At 45.5% G+C, this 17,395-nt stretch overlaps 7 protein-coding genes across 7 annotated transcripts; 2 read left to right on the top strand and 5 right to left on the bottom strand.

Annotated features, from left to right (window-relative positions):
- Positions 1-457: 457 nt before the first annotated feature.
- F5Y00DRAFT_260271 (putative necrosis-inducing factor-domain-containing protein) lies at positions 458-1,123 on the bottom strand (the record flags this gene model as incomplete). The annotated part of the gene is made up of 2 exons (XM_048010991.1): positions 458-599; positions 663-1,123. 2 exons carry the CDS (start codon positions 1,121-1,123, stop codon positions 458-460), a joined length of 603 nt encoding a protein of 200 aa, XP_047866750.1.
- Positions 1,124-2,630: 1,507 nt separating this feature from the next.
- F5Y00DRAFT_29605 (RmlC-like cupin domain-containing protein) lies at positions 2,631-4,063 on the bottom strand. The gene is made up of 2 exons (XM_048013448.1): positions 3,774-4,063; positions 2,631-3,710 (listed from the first exon to the last, which is right to left on the bottom strand). The coding sequence occupies exon 2, from the start codon at positions 3,614-3,616 to the stop codon at positions 3,068-3,070; it is 549 nt and encodes a 182-aa protein (XP_047866749.1). The 5' UTR covers positions 3,617-3,710; positions 3,774-4,063; the 3' UTR covers positions 2,631-3,067.
- Positions 3,998-5,624, top strand: F5Y00DRAFT_29616 (NAD(P)-binding protein). The gene has a single exon (XM_048013449.1). The coding sequence runs from the start codon at positions 4,449-4,451 to the stop codon at positions 5,415-5,417; it is 969 nt and encodes a 322-aa protein (XP_047866748.1). The 5' UTR covers positions 3,998-4,448; the 3' UTR covers positions 5,418-5,624.
- Positions 5,625-5,633: 9 nt separating this feature from the next.
- F5Y00DRAFT_232141 (alpha/beta-hydrolase) lies at positions 5,634-6,901 on the bottom strand. Its single transcript, XM_048007124.1, has 2 exons — positions 6,565-6,901; positions 5,634-6,511 (listed from the first exon to the last, which is right to left on the bottom strand). The coding sequence occupies exons 1-2, from the start codon at positions 6,700-6,702 to the stop codon at positions 5,669-5,671; spliced, it is 981 nt and encodes a 326-aa protein (XP_047866747.1). The 5' UTR covers positions 6,703-6,901; the 3' UTR covers positions 5,634-5,668.
- A 605-nt stretch (positions 6,902-7,506) lies between these two features.
- Positions 7,507-9,734, top strand: F5Y00DRAFT_268207 (putative cytochrome P450; the record flags this gene model as incomplete). Its single annotated transcript, XM_048012212.1, has 4 exons — positions 7,507-7,881; positions 7,959-8,470; positions 8,536-8,824; positions 8,885-9,734. 4 exons carry the CDS (start codon positions 7,507-7,509, stop codon positions 9,200-9,202), a joined length of 1,494 nt encoding a protein of 497 aa, XP_047866746.1. The 3' UTR covers positions 9,203-9,734.
- On the bottom strand, positions 9,313-11,787 carry F5Y00DRAFT_232137 (uncharacterized protein). Its single transcript, XM_048007123.1, has 6 exons — positions 11,520-11,787; positions 11,399-11,453; positions 10,320-11,334; positions 10,159-10,268; positions 9,813-10,099; positions 9,313-9,728 (listed from the first exon to the last, which is right to left on the bottom strand). Exons 1-6 carry the CDS (start codon positions 11,614-11,616, stop codon positions 9,346-9,348), a joined length of 1,947 nt encoding a protein of 648 aa, XP_047866745.1. The 5' UTR covers positions 11,617-11,787; the 3' UTR covers positions 9,313-9,345.
- Positions 11,788-12,881: 1,094 nt separating this feature from the next.
- Positions 12,882-16,314, bottom strand: F5Y00DRAFT_268206 (uncharacterized protein; the record flags this gene model as incomplete). Its single annotated transcript, XM_048012211.1, has 2 exons — positions 12,882-15,935; positions 16,012-16,314. 2 exons carry the CDS (start codon positions 16,312-16,314, stop codon positions 12,882-12,884), a joined length of 3,357 nt encoding a protein of 1,118 aa, XP_047866744.1.
- Between the last annotated feature and the right edge of the window lie 1,081 nt (positions 16,315-17,395).

Here is a 17,395-nt window from a genome sequence, read left to right as displayed (position 1 = left end):
AAACTTTGGGGGTTTCTGAGGGGATTCAAGCTACGAGGTCTGATTCGTTGCCCCCCTCATCTTTTACCCCTGCAGCTTGCGGCCACTATGCATGATATACAGATCTATTCAACCAATTATATTTTCTAATTGCATGTTGCTTAGCCGCTTGCTCAACGTTAGTCGATCATATTACCGAAAGCTATAGTCATGGACTTATAGGGGGATGGTCGTGTCCGTGGGGATCGCGATGCAATTCGAGAACTCAGAGTTTGAATGTTAGTTCCCTGTACAACTATTTCGCTATGTACCTAACAAATCCGCAGGACCATTAGCTAAGGTTTCTTAGGGTATTTCTAGGGAAGTTTCATTATTATCATTAATATCGCTTGCGAGGTTATCGTGATGCTCAATATGAAGATGACAAGACAAGACCGAGACAAGGCTCGATGTGCTAAACGACACTTCCACGTCCCATTTAATTTACCCCCACAGAATCTATGAACGCTTCCGGCCTGGCGGCCATATCTCCTTTATATGTCATAAGATATCCTTTTCCTCCAGCCGGCATTAACTCGTCAAAGGTCCCCATCGCCATAATGGCGTCGTTGGACAAATCACTTGCCCTTTGTCATTTCTCGTGTCCATTTGCTTATGACCCCCTAACCACCTACCCGACGTACCAGCGAACCACATGGCCTGAACATTCCATCGTACCCTCCGCCTGTACCTTTCCGTCGTGTTGGCCCGCATACCTCTTGATGACCTCGTCGATGACATCTACAATATCCTGGTTATGCATTGAAAACTCAAACTCTGTGCTGTCCCCGTCTGTTTCCCGGGAGATACCGAATTCGCAAGGACCTAGATATAGGTTGTCGCGATAGCCCGCCGGTCTATCTGTGAAGTCCACACCCCAGTCGCCGGCATCCCCTAATACGCCTTGGCAAGTTTGTTGGCAGTCTGAAGACGAGGGCGCTGATGTTGATAAGGTGCCGGTTTTGTCTGTGTATGACAGGGTGTTGCAGTATCCCGCAATAGACTTGTCGCCGGCGCAGGCATTTTGCCTTTGTATTAGCGGAGAAGGAATGCCTACCGCGAGGGCGGCGAAGAGGGCTGACAGCAAGAAGATTGAGTAGAACATATTGTCTCAAGCTCTGAGTTCTCGTAAACTCATGGTATTGTCACTCGCGATGCTTTGGCTAGTGTAGTTGCCGCCATGATGAAAGAGTGAGTTGGATGGCGGTTGGGTGAGAAGTGATGTGATGTTATATGTATGCTGAATTATAATAGATGTGCCGAGTCGATATGCTCGTTACTACTCTGACAGGCCCAATCGCGCATGTGACGTGACGAGCGAGATCGTCGCAGTGTGATAGACCGACAGAGGTGGACTTCCACATCACAAACTTGGCCAATCAGGTCGTCATACTGCCATTGTAATCCGGTGAACCAAAAGACGAAAATCAATTAATCCCAACTAGGTAAACGTTGGTTGTGTTTAGGTACCCAATAACGACATGTTGTTGCTTCAATGTTGGCTTGTTGGCCTGTGGTTAGGTATAGTGTAAGTGGGAATAGAAAGTACCAACTCATGAACCCATCGAATCCTCTCCCATGATTTGGACTCAACCCGGGATGATTTATCCGAGTCGTTACCGAGATGCGCCGACGTCTCTAGTATACCGTTTATAGAACGAGTGAATCCACATCAAATTCCTGATGGAAGAATAAATGTTTCTGGTTTAAATCTCCATGGGCTAATCGTATTATCTGTCTGAAGTAGTGTGCTCCCGATTCCATTATAAACACGCTAGGCCGGTTCGTTCGTGTCATAGAGTGGGATTCTTCGTCGGCCTATTAATCGTTGAGTTGAACTAGGACGTAGAAAGGCGAAGTCGTGTGTGAAAACAGGCATTTAACACTAATAGTTGTATTAATAAGTGACTTTTCATTGTATATATGAAGAACTTACTGGTATTCTCAATCCATTCCAAGGCCCCTATGAGTATGACCTATCGTAACTGAGACTCGAGCTTAGTCTTATACTTATGTCGCCTTCGTAGCCAGTTCTAACTCCGTAGCGTCCTTTTCACACTGTCCGCATGACGGCTCTTGAATGATCTTGAGTATATCGCAGCCGGATTTATTGCAAGGAAGTCGAGTTTCGTATGGCTTACAGCCGCAACGATAGGTAATTATAAGCTTGCACATTTTATTGGTTGGTTGTGATATTCAGTATTTTGGTGATTGCGATTTTCTCTAGATTCTTCTGGCTGAATGGGTGATTTAAGGAAACTTTCTAGAACGGCCTGGGAATTAGATATAGGTACTGCTTATATAGTTGAAGAGGTCGTCCTGATGACGAAGCAATCTGTTGTACTTCAAACTTCAAACGGGTTAAGCTTCTGTAAAAGCTCGAGCACCCATAAGCTTTGACTGGCGTCAGTTTTATTGAAGCCACAGACCTTCTATTGATGCGCCATAGAGAAGTCAAAATTGATTGCTATGACCTAAAATGGCAGGTACTTTTTCTACCTCAGCGAAGTAACTGGGCGTAACCAAGTCTCCATAGAACCCAGACAATCCGGAAGTTCAAACGGGTATCTGCAGGTTTCGTGCTTTCTCATACCCATCATTTACCCATCATTTTGATCAGCTCGTGGTAACAGAGGTTGTACAAGATCTCCCACAGGTCATCAGTGCCAACGATTGCACCGAGGCAGACGCGGACGCCTCATCTTTGACGTCTGCATTTGCATTCCCTTACACGTCAGTATGTGCAGACGGCTATCGAGGCAATAGTTTGCGATTGGACCATCTTGTTTCTTCTCCTGCCGACTCCCGCGAGATGAAGATATGTGCACAGCCCTGTCCCTCGTCCACTAGTCGTTTGACCTTCAAGTCCGAGGGCTCGGCGTCGGACCGTCTGATCGATGAGCTGGGTCGCTCAGGCCAGGCCTTGAGTGATTTCGACTTACGGTGATGCCATTCGTACCACGCCAACGCTAACGTAACTATGACACTCGAAGGAGAAACTTAGACAGAGACGGTGTCACCGAAAACGTATATCATTTTCCCTCGACGTTCAATTTTCGAGCACGGGACCCTTATCTCCATAGATCGGATCTTTCTCGAACCATGGTAAGTTTTTAATACCCTGTACCTTGGCCTCTTCGTCCTTCTTGCCGTAGCACATATCCCAGTGGTAGCCCTTAGGGTAGGAACCCACCATCTCAAATCCACCTGTAAGATCTTCTAGTAGCCTATGCCCGACACCGGCCGGTACGACTAACACGTCGCCCTTCTCAACCTCTTTCTCCACCTTGCCGGGATTGCCTTCGCCGCCGAAGCAGAGCTTCGCCTTTCCGTTACTAACGCACAATACTTCGTGCGTGGTGGAGTGGAAGTGAGTGGTGGAATACATTGTAAAACGCCACTGAGGCTCCACAACGCCAACCGATGTGAGATGTGACTCTATGGCAGATGCGGTAAGAGCTGAGGGAGAAAAAGCCTCGTGATAGTGTAATAGCGGTTTGTTCTGGATGCTAGTATTGGGGATAAGTCCGTGCGCAGGAATAAAGTGACGAGATACACGAAGTGAGGTTAAAGGCGTGGGAGTTAATTTTTGGATCATGATGATGATGAACTATGGTCGATGATGCGTAAAAATGTGTAGAATGAGGTTTGCAGTAAATAAATTTTGATGTCTATCGACAACTCTCCTCTCTCTGTTAATATTTGAATTAATATTTGGACAAGCAAAATGTCAATTCGACGTCATCAATACGTACTCCTATTTCCCCCTATTTTCCCAATGACACTTTTAATGCATAAATATCACTTAATGCATCTTACTCAAACATCTTGTCTTAAAGACTTAGTTAAGCACAACAACAATCTAATAAAATTGCAAAGCTGATAATATCGAACTTAACCAGAAACTACAATAGGATTCATCATATCGCTTTCTAATAAGAAGCAAACGCTGATAATAGAACATGATCATCGGTCGATTGCAACGTTGGACTGCGTGGGCTCCGTGTCTCGGTCTCCTCGGCGCCCGCCGTAGGCTCAGCTACTCAATCGTCACGCCAAGAAGCCAATCAGACCAGGGTTAAGGAATTGAGAAACCCGAACATTACCTAAACTCCGTAGGGGATGGAGACCGATCACCAGCCTTCATGAACTTCATTTTACCACTACTTCGCGGAGATAGCTTCTAGCAGTAATGCGAGAGGCACCGGCGTATGGATTAAATGACTTTAATCCTCAAGGCCAATGCTCTTCAATGGGGCATAGACGTAGACTTAGAACGAAGACAAGTAGTACATATACCCGGGTGTTTACCCTATTTTCTTTGCGATGTGTTCATCACGAAGTAAAAACTAGATTTCAATATACATTTACAGGCGGCATCAATAGTATATTTTAGAAACATACCACGGCTTTTGAGTTTTGACACTGAGATGGCTTACGAAAGGTCCATTATCATCACTGGCGGGACGGTGAATCTAGGCTACTATACCGCGCTACAGATTGCCAAGGCACATCCCGAATACCTAATCATCGTCTCATCACGATCAGACCGCGAGCATGCCGCGGATACCATCAACGAGACCCTCGGCCAAAAAAATGTGGTCTACATCCCACTGGATCTCTCAAGCCTACAGAGTGTACGGACTTTTGCTGAAGACTGGGCATCGAAGAAATATCCCCCTATACAGGCCTTAGTTTTCAACGCGGCCATACAACATCCCGGACCTCTAGTTAAAACTGTTGACGGCCTCGAATCAACTTTCGGCGTTAATCACGTTGGTCATGCTTTACTCTTCCACCTCCTGTGTCCTTACCTCGCCCACAAGGCTCGGGTGGTTGTCGTTTCCAGCGGGACTCACGACCCAGATCAGGTTACTGGTGGCATGCCCAAACCAAACTATATAAGTGCCGAGGAGATGGCACATCCCACATCCGCCTCGATTAATAACCCGGGCCTCCAGCGGTACGCTGAAAGCAAGCTCGTGAACATACTATGGACGTACGCGCTCGACCGCCGTCTGAAACAGCGTGTTCCGGAGCGAGAGATTACCGTGAATGCTTTTGACCCAGGTCTAATGCCCGGCACCGGATTGGCGCGCGAACACAATGCATTTCTCCGGTTCCTCTGGAAACACGTCCTTCCAAGGATTATTTTACTTCTCAGGGTTATCTTCGTCCCGAATATCCATCATCCGAATGAATCTGCGGCTTCGCTAACGCGCCTTGCGGTTGGCTCGGATCTTGAAGGCGAAAGTGGCAAGTACTTTGAAGGTGCAAAAGTTATTAGGAGTAGCAAGGATAGCTATGATGAGGTTAAACAAGATGATGTTTGGCAATGGACAGTGAAGTATCTTGCGAAGGGGGACGAGGAACGGGAACGCTTCGAACAGCTGAAATAGTTCAGCACTAATTTGTTATTATTTTCCATTCCGTATCTCACATCTAGACCTTATGTAACATTAAACCGATATGACGGAACGTGGAAATATACTCAGGGGTATTTCTTTAAATATAACGTACCTACCTACCTATATAAATGTAATTAACATTAGACTTAACTTCAATCATAATTAAAAATTACCTATCACCGGAAATAACATACGAGTACATCATTTTCCCAGCGCGACGATGATATATTAGGTAGTTTTAATCAGCCCACAGCTTGCTCCAAGAACTTGAAGACCCTAGCCAGACTACTATGAAGGTCTCCTGTAGACTCATTAAGAATATCGATATCTGCCGGGGTTTCCATAACGTCGAAGCCATGGCCTTGGCCTTTAACAATCTCCAGCAAGACTTTAACTCCCAAGCCCTCAAGAGCCTTTGCTACGCCGCGACTCAACTCCACGTCAACGGCGACGTCCGCGTCTCCATGTAGTAATACTGTAGGAGGAAACTCTCGGCGAAGCCCAAACGAGGCGGGAAATAGCTGCCGAAACTCATCGGGGATAGCGTCAACACCGCGTTCGTTGATCTTCTGTGCTAAACCCCGTACATCCGTTAAAATGTCTGGGTATAGCGCTGCCTCATGCAGTGCTTTTATCCAAGTATATCTCTCATCCGTTGCTCTATCCTGCGGGAACGCATAACCGTCAATTTCAGCCGCCTTTGCTCTGACGGAATATATATGTTCTACAACAGATTCCAAATTATCGACCGGTGAAGTTAACGGTTGTCCCGGCTTAACGTATCGTGGGCCCGCAGGATCAAGCATGCCGTATATCGGAAGGAGAGCCGTAACCGGCGGTGACTGTGGATGAGCCGCTGTGGCGAGCGCAAGGTAGCCACCGGCGCTGGAACCGGCAACGATCAGTCGGTCCGACCGAGCAAAGTGGTCCCGTATCCAGTTGGTGGCGTCGACAGCATCTTGGAGAATGTCAAGACCATTGGTCTCCGGCATCAAGCGGTACGACGGCGTGGCGTATGCCCAGCCGCGTCGGTGGCAGGCATTGATCAGCCAGTGCGGTGGAAACGTAGTCTTCTCACCAATTACCTATAGGTGCTCGTTAGTTATTATCTTGACGATGGGTGGTATCAGCTAGTTACGAGATAGCCACCGTGAAAGTGGATGAGAGCGGTCCCGGAGTCAGGGTTATACCCTTCAGGAGCATGCACATCGATCGTCAAGGACAAGCTTCCTGCAACTTTATACACGCTGGTTGATTTTTGGATTCGAGTTCCCATTATTAGCTACGCTGTTTGACAAAAGTGATATTTGCTACTCTCGGGACACGCGGAACAAATACTAACTAGCCGTTCAAGGGGGAAATAACTTGTAACATAGGTACGGTCCCAACCCTAGAAGGAGATACTGGAATTGGATTTCTTTATCAGAGTAAGCTTACCTTACATATAATTCCCTTTCAAAGATAACTGAGGGGCCATCGGCAGAAGAATGAGACGACAATATTAGCTAACCCCCATATGTTCCGCTTTTATCCTAACAGCGTGTAAATTGATTGGCTACTCGGGAATTCCCCTCCTCCCTTTGTATACCTGTTCTGTAACCCTTCTGCTCGGCTCCAGGCTGGATGTTCGGGAATCGGTTTACACTCCGGCAGGTTACTAATATATCTCCAAGAATAACTAGCATTACCTATGGCGAGCTCGTATATAGAAGGATTACCGCGGAGAATGCCCACAATAGTGTTTCATGGGCTGCCATGATTCCTAGTGTTGGGGTATACTTGATCCAATTACGAGTCATGTTTACAGTTATTATAGGGGCAGTGATTGGATTAGATAATTCGCCAATTCTGACATCAGTAGTTTCTTGGAAAGCTTCACAGTAAATCTGTCTGGTTCGGAGTTTACCCCCAGCGCTACTTATTCGACTACATCATGCTGTGTGAATCGTTTAGGTACCTCCTACGATAATTTATTGGAGACAAGTAGTATCTTTCGTTCAATATAAACCATCGGTAGGAACTGAAGATCCCTCTTACTTTCAATATGCCTATGATGATAAAAACGGATCTATCTCACATAATGGACTACTTGAAAACTTATACTGGATCAAACGCAGCTTTCGTAGCAGCAACCATTTTATTGTCTTTCCTTACCATATATGTGATCTATCAAAGATTTTTTCATCCGCTGTCCAAGTATCCTGGGCCATTTCTTGCCTCTCTCACGAACGGATGGAATGGTTATTATATCTACAAGCTGACCCAGCATGAACAACTTCTCAATGCGCATATCAAATATGGCCCTGTTGTAAGGATTGGACCTAATGCCCTACACTTCTGGAACGCGGAAGCTATATCTCCAATTTACAAGTCAGGGAGACAGATGGCCAAGACAGAATTTTACGATGGCTTCACTGCATTTAAGCCAAATTTGTTCGGCGGCAGGGATGAAGATGTTAGTTGCTCAAATTCTTTACTTGAAATAAGGTAGATATAGGCTTATTTAGACGCTGCTGTACTAATTTGAGATAGATACACTCCCTACGCCGAAGACAGCTATCACATGGATTCTCGCAAGCTTCCATATGGAAGATGGAGCCATTGATTGATGGCCAGATGGAGATACTCGCTGAGAAGCTGAAGAAACTAGCCCAGAAGCAGGAGATATTCGATTTCAAACACCTAATATCGTTTTATGTATTCGATATCCTAGGCGATGTTGCTTTTGGTCGCTCCTTCAATACTCAAATAAGCGAGGTAGCCCCTGAGATCCCAGCTATCAGCGACCATATTCTTCTCTCGAGTCTCCTCGGCACCTTTCCGTTTCGTTCTTTCTTCAGGAGCATCATTCCTATGCTGCCTATCCCCAGGCTCCGCCAGTTAATAGAGAGCAGAGGTAAACTTAAGGAGACCTGCGCCGACTGTGTGGAAACGAGGAGACGACAGTCATCTTCTAGCCGTTTGGATCTAATGCAGCACCTGTTGGACGCTAAGGATCCAGAGACCGGAGCCAAGCTAACAGACCTAGAGATCAATTCGGAGGCGTGGGCAATGCTGTGAGTTATATTAACATTCCGTAGAAGGGGGACATAGGGAATAACCTTGGCAGAATTGCTGGATCCCATTCGACCTCGGGGAGTCTAAGCCTGTTGTTCTGGCACTTGCTTCACGACGATCAAGCTTTGAAACGAGTCGATAAAGAAATTCGAGACACTCTTGGCGACCTTCCAGACGATAGGGTTTCCTATCCTATTAAGGGCCTCGAGTCCTCGCTAAGCTATACTGGGGCCTGTATCCAAGAGAGCTTTAGAATAAGTCCTGTTTTCACCATGTGCTTGTGGCGGCGCGTTCTCGACCCCGGAGGAGTTGATATAGATGGCTATCACATTCCGCAAAACGTTAGTTTAAAAGAACCACTTGGCTCGATTAGGACAGCGTCTAATTACTTTCTTTGGCAGACCAACGTATCTATTTCGAATTTCGCACTACATCACAATCCCAAAATCTGGGGACCGGATACGGAAGACTTCTCACCCGAGCGATTCCTCGAAGCCGGCGGAAAGACGATGGCGAATAATCTCCTCCCATTTAGTATCGGGCACCGTATGTGCATCGGGAAACACCTGGCCATGACGAATATTTGGAAGACGTTGACTGCATTAATCAATAAGTTTGAGTTTCACCCAGTATCCGCAGAACGACGGGTTGAGATGGAAAGTTCGGGCATTGGAGAGATGAAAGGGCCGTTTCTTTGCACAGTGACGATGAAACGCTGAGCCGTCGAAAGGATACGACATATTTAACAAGGATGAAGCGTGTAAACTAAGAGTAACGTGTCATGATGGTATCTCAACTAAGATTGTCAACAAAAATCTTCTAGTTACGGCCTTAATTGGTTTATTAGCCACCTAATATGATACTAGAAAGTCTCCTGTCCCATATTTACGGCCTCAAAACGTAGAATTAGATCTGCTAGATGGCTCATATCCGACTTATCTAGCTTCTGTTGCGGGATACAAAAGCCAGAGTCTGGAAGGAGGCTGCCAGAAGGATATGGATATGGATTTATTTCCGAATTGGCCGTGTTTAGTTGAAGCCTTGCCAACGCAGCGAATTCGGGTGCCTGTTGCATAAATAGTCCCTCTCCTGAGCACGTATCTATGCGTATATTGCATGCCTGCAATCGGTACATATTCCACTCCCAGATGTCCTCCCATCTATATATTGCCTTAAGGAGTGGCTGAGTATCAGATGGAGCGAAAACTGATAGTGTTCGTTGATGGTATACCAAAGCAAGAAGAGCTATAAGAACCGATTAGCTTATATTACCTACCTCGATGATTATCCCTTAATATAGACATCATATCTTGGCGGAGGTTACTTTACCATTGACAGCTACGAACAAGCTTAAAGAGCTCGTTGGAAGAACGGCTTCGTAGTTAAACATGCTATCAGGGGTAGTTGTTAGGAGACGTAATGCCTCAACTAAGGTGAGCACGCGCGGCGAAAGATATCCAAGGCGTGTCAATTCGAAGAATTCCGACGCAGTAGCAGCCTGGAAGTAGACTTCTAGACATGGCAGCTCATTCGTCATTTCTTGAAGCGCCATTCTAGGGACGCAGTTATGAAATGTCAAAAAGCCACAGTCGAGGAGGAACGCGTATGACACGATTCTTGGGCGAAGTTAAGTTACATTCGGATCTTTGAATATGGAATAATAGCATGAACTTACCTGATTAACTCTTCGCGACGAATAAATTTCTTCCATCTAACTTCGTCCGGGTCTTCTAGTGATAGGTCGTGCTTATGGGTAGCATGGGGGATACCAAGGGACCTAACAGCCTATAGATAATCAATACCTCATCAACAGTAGAGCCTAGTGAAGTCACTTACCGATACCAGAGCAGTAAACCTATGGCGCCTAATCCTCTGCTTAGCAACTTCGTTGCCTTCCCATTTCTGCATGATGCAGATGAAATACGCAGCTTGAAAAGTGGCGACGGCCCCCGAATTATGGACCTCATCAACATCCTTATATCCTTCACAATCAAAGATCTTGGAACTGAAGATAGCATTCTCCGCACTATCAAGCAAAAGTCTCCCCTGTTCTCTATGGTGTGGAAATGGTGACATGACTGCTCCTAACAGAATCATGGCCGTTATTAGGAGAGGATGAGCAAAGGCGAGGTTGAAGGACGAGCGGTGAACGATTGGACAGTGTGGGTACCACCGTTCCCAGAAAATTGCAAGTAGTTTTGGCATTTCTTCGATAGAGAAGAGATTGTTGGCAGCCGATGTTATTTGAGAGAAATTAATGTTGGCGGGATGAGCTGTGCCTGTGCCTGTGGTCCGCGTAGCAGACTCAAGGAGTCGACATATCCCTGCACCCTTGGAAATGTACACGGTCCCGTAACTGAATACGCCTACAAGACTCTGCGGTTGCATAGATGGCCTTTTGTAATTATATGAGCTGTTCACCCCCGTAGTGCGAGTGAAGTTTAACAAGAATTGGAGACGTATGGGACGTTGGATCCCTTGTGGAGGATGTTCTGCCGCCGGCATGAGCGTAGTTAGATCTCCGACATAAGGCATTCCACCGCTATGCCCGTAGTCTATGCCAAAGAATGGCAAATCAATAAATTCGGTACCGATGTTGAGTTGTTCGGCAGCAGAGGTGAGGACTTCAGAACCCGCGCGAGCTTCGACCACTGGGGAGCCGCGTCTATAGATGCATTGCTTTCTCCTCTCTGCACATTCAAGACATGGCATTCGAAGGTCGCATGCTCTCTTGAGAGTCGTACAGCTTTCACAGGCCCGTTTCCGCCTGCCAGCTTGAATAGCCGGAGGCATGTCCACGCCACGCTGGACTCTAAGAGAACATGACTTATAGTGTCTCCTTAAAGCATCCCTATAGTTATGTTTAAGTCAATAGTTTAGCTCTAGTTTCAAGTGGACTCGCAGGAATATCCAACCCTCGTTTGAATTTAGCAGTACAGAATTCGCATGCAAAGCTACGATCTGCAGTGTCTATCGCTTTTTATTAGCAGCAGGCTATAGAGGTACATTATTTTATGGGCAAGCAAATAGACATACGAGCTGTAGCCGCATGTCTTTTAAGATGTTCATGCCGACGAAAAGTTGTCAAACATGTATTGCACTTGAAGGTCTTGGCAGCGTTTAGCTCCGGCATTGGTAACGCATTTCCTTCAGGCCTCGTTTCTACAATTTAAACCTTATAGTGTGATATAACTCGTTTATGAAATACCTGGGATATTGGTTTCATAAATGATATTCCCAAATTCGTTGTTGGACGATGTTTTGAGCGCCTATTGTGGCTTGTAATAACCGAAATGCATTAACGTTTAGTATCGAGATGTCAACTATTTCGTCACAACGACCATAGGGGACTTCGAGAAGAAAAGGCCAAGGCCACCCGATAATTCCGGTTCTCCTTTTCCGTGCACTAAAGTCCCAACTGCATATTTTTAGAACACCACTAAGCCGTTAGAGGTACAGCGTACCGGAGCTGACAGGAGCTAGACAAGGTCTAAATGGCCCTAAACCGATATTTAGAATAAAGTTATGGGGCAGAGCTGCTCTCCCAGTCAAAAGAGAAAATTAATGGCCGGGTCTTAGCATTTGACCTCCTTGAATGATTAAAGTAAAACACATGATAAAATGATCATGATAAACATAAAAAAATTATCTTGAACAATATTAAAAGACAAAGAGTTAGATTATGATTTTTCTTATTTTTTATGACCGTGTTTCGTGTTTATTTTTGACTATATTGTGTGGTGTTGAATTTGAGGTGAAATGCCAAGACCCGGCCATTAATTTTCGCTCCAGGCTGTCTCCACGACCCCGCTGCCCCGCTGCCCCGCTATCCCTCTGTACATACGAACGAAGGTGCACATCGACCAACAGGTAAAGCCTCTTCAAAAGCGTTGTCATAAAGTTACATCATTTCGGACTTGAACTTGGGGTCAATTCTCATGTTAATCTCTTTCTTTCAATGTATTGCTAACACGATGATAAGAGCAACCGACGCGCTATCTTATAAGAGAAATAGCTAACCTGGTTCGAGCTGTCGAGCTTAGGTGACGCCTTGCGTTTAGTTTAGGTCCGGAGGGGTTCACAAGAACTCCTAATCAAGTACCCAAGCACCTCTACTTTGGGTCGGCAAAAGCCTTAGATGGCCACCTACATATTTTTATCATCTTATAGAAAGCCGCCTAAACATATACAAGTTACTGTTAGTTAATGACTTATAACTATTCAGGAGAAACATGCTTTCCTATTAACGCATACACACAACAATACACCTAAACAACTTAGATTGATGAGAGATTAAACAACAGTATAACACACCAACAGTAATATTCAGCCAAATCATCCACCCATAAATACTAGGAGTATACCTAATTAGCTACTGTTTGGCGATAAACTCATTCTTCAAAAGATGAAAAGCACCGGATTTCCATTCTTCTGTTCCTCTAAGTACTGAGGTTTGAGATCAAGGAGCACTTCTCCACAGCTGTTACATACACAATGCGATGGGAACACGACGCTCTGAGACCCCATCCGAGTTGCCAAGCTCGCCACGGCCAGCCGTGCAAACCAGTTCCCGTAGACACTCACAGCACCTATTTCACCTTCTATGAGATTATTGTTGCATAACAACAGTTGGTCCCACGTGGTTATAGCCTTAAGCTGAACTCCAAACTCCTGAACAAGCAGCTGGCCGGGATATTTATGATCATGCTCGCGTTGACAGTGACAATCCGATACAATATCTAGGTCGGGGCTTTCGAACCCTTTCAATATATCAAGGTCAGCAATCCACCTAGACCCATCATAAACGGATATAAGCGCCTCGCGGATCAGGACGTCCGCATCGACAGCACCGGGAGCACTCGCGAGAGGGAATTTGTATTCTGTACACCTTAGATGCAAGGATGTTTGAGTGAGACAGTCTTGTGGTATCCCATCAAAGGTTTCGACTCCCCCAAATCTTTCTCGCGTCGGATCCACCTGTAACATTTGCGGGCTCGGTGGTGGGATGAGCATTACTACCCCGGGATATCCAATATTGCCAATTATTCGTCGGATCCCTTTTAATACGGGAAGACCGGAGTGATCTTGGAGCGTGGGGTCTTGAAGAAGCGCCTCAGAGGCATAGATAGAATTACCCGCTGCCATGGCCATAACCGGTTCAAGATGATCAGGGTGTATATTGTGCACCCCGGACTCCATCATAGCAAGACACGAAAACTTAGTTGACCGCCATAATTTTGGCTCACCCTCTTCCGGCAAACAGTCCCATATGTTGGTAGCCCAGTGAGATAGGCCGAGTGGCTGCTTCAGGATGCCAACAGAAATCGTCGCCCCTGGTAAGTCGTCATAGAGCTCGCATGCAGCAGATACAGCTGTCAAAGATCTGAAGATTGTGTCACAGGAATGATTTTCTCCCTCGAGGGACAGTGAATAGTCCATAATACCACTATATGGAATATCCTTCAGATATTCCCTTAATAGTAATGGATCCAAAGTACCCGACTGGAAGACTTCTATAAGCCGAGATAAGCTGAATTTCGGTATCTCCACCCTCAATCCATCCATAATGAATAGTCCAGCTATTCCATTTGATTGAATTGACCGGAAAGTAAGTTCCTGGCCAAGGGCGTTTGAGCTATATGAAGATTTATCGTCATAGTCTAGCTCGTCTTGCATTTGCAGCTCATCTAGTGAAACCACAAGCTCGTTGGACTTATCGACAAACGCACAGGGAGGGTCATGCCACCTAAATTTACTACCAGGTTGGACGAGTTGAGTGTAATAATTCATATCCAAAGTGCTCCTCGTTGAAAGCCAATAAAAATCTTCGCCTGTCGCCCCAGATAGTGACACGCAGTCTCGAGAATTCATGCAGCGCGAGCTATCTAAGCCAGGAAAATGGCTGAGACATAAGCATAGGGAAGTGCATTTGAATCCTAGCTTTCTGCACGAGCAGCGGTCATCACAAGCATGCCTCTTTTCATGACAGTCGCAATCGGGAGAGGATAAACCAATGCTAGTTTCTCCTATGTTAGCTATGTTGTCAAGCTCAATATTATCCAGATTGTCCGAAATCTCACGGTATCTTTGATATAGAGGATCCTTAGTGCGGTCGATATGGACCCAGCGAATATGCCTTTCTGCTATTTGTAATTTCCCATCCCTAGATCGTTTCCCAGTGATAGTCGGCACTGGGATTGCAGTAGTCAATTCCCAGCTCCCGTCTAATGAAGCTCCGAGCTCGGATACCCCAACGGCAATGGGGCATGGAGGGCGGCTAGCGATGATGCAACTGTTACGAGGAAAATTGCAGTCTTTAGCAAGTTGACGAAGTAGGGCTATATATACTTCTAGATCAAGGTTTTCCGTGGCCCACTTTGTATATAACTGAAATATCAAGTATGGATTTGATAGCCCAAACATTGGGACATTTCCGTGGCGGTTTTCGTCGAGAAATTTTCGGCCTCGTCGCCTGCCAAATTCAATATGATGAAGGGCAAAATCCCTATGAATTCCGACAGATGACTGAAAGCTTCGCGCTGCATCGATAAGTAAAGCTATCCCACTAAGACTGTCGTGGCAATCCAAGTCGTCAGCACTTTCGTCCAGTTGTAAAGCTTTCCCTAGTGCAATAAAACATTCAGCGACTTCCGAGATATCGGTTGACGCCGGTATACCCCAATTCGCCAGTAGACTGCCGAAGGTAACGAAGCGTAACTCGCGAACGCTGATTCTATCACTATCCTCTGAAGAGGACTTCTTAATAACGATTGGATCCCCGTAATATCGTAAGTGAGAAAGAGAGACCGACCAACTGACGCCAGTTTGATCTTCGTCTTTCTGTTCAAGCCCAAGAGTGATTACACCCCCAGTTTCCACGAGGCTATCATCAAATTTAACGTAGCAATTTGGGGAAAACACGCTCAGGTCCGGGTAGATGTGCCACGACATAAGTCCAAGAAGAATCGACCCATTCGTTATGTTCCGTGGTTTGCCCTGGATTATATCCTGGATTGTTTCCATTGTCGTAATCCAGTTTTGAATAATGCCCCTGTAAGGCGCGTCAGAGCTTCGGATCGACGGAACATTTTTTATGATAAGCTTCAGTTGTATATATTCACGCTCTTTGATGTGGTTCGCAGCCTCAAGCCAGGCGCGCGCGCTGGCATCCCATGAAGCCAAATCATCTCTTAGGATTTGGCGGCCCAGCTCCCCAGAGAAGATAGCCGCCCTTCCCAGTATTTGGTTAGGATCTGAGTTCTCTTCAATCTCCTTCAGCCTGGATTCGACTAATTGAACCCAAATTGCTGTTGCCTCGGCGCTCGAAAACATTCGCGCCAGCAAGCAGGCCAGTAAATGCAAGGCAATTGTGCTATTTCCTGATGAGACCGCTGCATATATAGAGGTACCATCGACCCCTGCATATTGCTCGAATGGTCCATATTCACCAGGCTTCACTATCGTCAGCTCGTTATATATAATTTGAACTCTCAGGTAGCGCTTTAACTTGGAGCCCATGAGATCTCACCTTTACTTCAAACTGGGGCGATCTTGCAATTTCTGAGACCCTTGTCCCATACTTGGAGGCGAGAATATCGATGTTAGGAATGATTGGCTCAAATAAGGCTCCCAGTCTGCGAGCTGTTATATGTTGCTGTCCACACTCGGCATTCTTCCGTCTATGGTGGGAGAGAGCCTTGCCCAAGCCTTCGTATTGCTGAGGAACTTCAACCTTGATAAGAGCGAAATCCGCATGAGCATTTAAGAACGCTACGGTATTCTCGTTCTTCGCGGAAAATACGGAGGCGTCGAGCTGCGAATTCAAGGCCATTTTCAATATTCACTCTCTAGCAGAGCATACTAAATTAAAAAGAGAGAAGGGAAAGAGTTGATAAAGTCAGGCTCTAGTTTAGATATACTAACCCTGACGACCGCTTATTTCGGCGCTTTCATGTCCCCCATTCAGGATAACACCCATACACAACCATATATATGTAGGCTAGCGTTGGAGTATTCTCTAATTGGCTTGCGGCCATCATCTACAAGTTCAGCCCAGGTAGTGTAACCGATCATACATGCCGGTAGTTATGTTATAAGCAATCCATATTCCTCAGCCTGCTTCTGATTATACGTACACAATTTATACTGTACTAGTGTTTCCCTGTTTGTCCTCTTAGGTATCAGTCCGCTCAACTGGGGGAGGGTTGCATTCAAAAGCGTAAGCTATTGTCAGATGATAAGGATTACGATAGGTATATGACGTGATAAGGGGTCTAAGATCTAGCTTGAAGCTATCTACCAGCTAGTCATTCAATATGTTGTATATATAAGGGGACCTTGGTTCCCTTTTAGATTCAGGAAAGGGTAGGCGTTAGTAGTATTCCGAAATATATACCATATGAGCTATTCACCAGCTAGTCACCTGTCACTCCGTAGTGGTGATATACCAAGGGCAGCCTCTGACAGCTATGGTTGATATCAAATTGTAGTACATCGTATATCAAGTAGTATCAGCAAAAGCTATCTATGCCGTGATAATCATTATGTCATCCGACAGACTTGTTAAAGCATTTCATACATGGAATTCGTATTAAAAGGCATATTAACCAAATTGCTTATGTCATTAATATTTCGTAATAATCTATAGTACCTATGTTTGATCTATTATACAATTAGGAGGTAGTCTATAGAAATTTCCCCTGTGAAAGTATATTAGGTACATTCGACATAAAATTGTATAATTCAACTTACGATAACATTGCTCTATTTCGTGGGCTGACACCCAAGCTTAATAGGAAAATGCGGCCTTAGAGAAGACATAGAACTATCATACTTGACATATAATAGGAAAAGGGCTTGGTTTCAAAGAATAGGTACTTAGGTTAGTAGAAGATATTACAGGCCAGTGGCAA

Source organism: Daldinia vernicosa (genome assembly GCF_022497035.1).
Source record: "Daldinia vernicosa strain CBS 139.73 unplaced genomic scaffold F5Y00scaffold_13, whole genome shotgun sequence".
NCBI lineage: Eukaryota > Fungi > Ascomycota > Sordariomycetes > Xylariales > Hypoxylaceae > Daldinia > Daldinia vernicosa.
The sequence above is the reverse complement of the archived record's forward strand: the minus strand, read 5'-3'. Positions and strand labels throughout refer to the sequence as shown.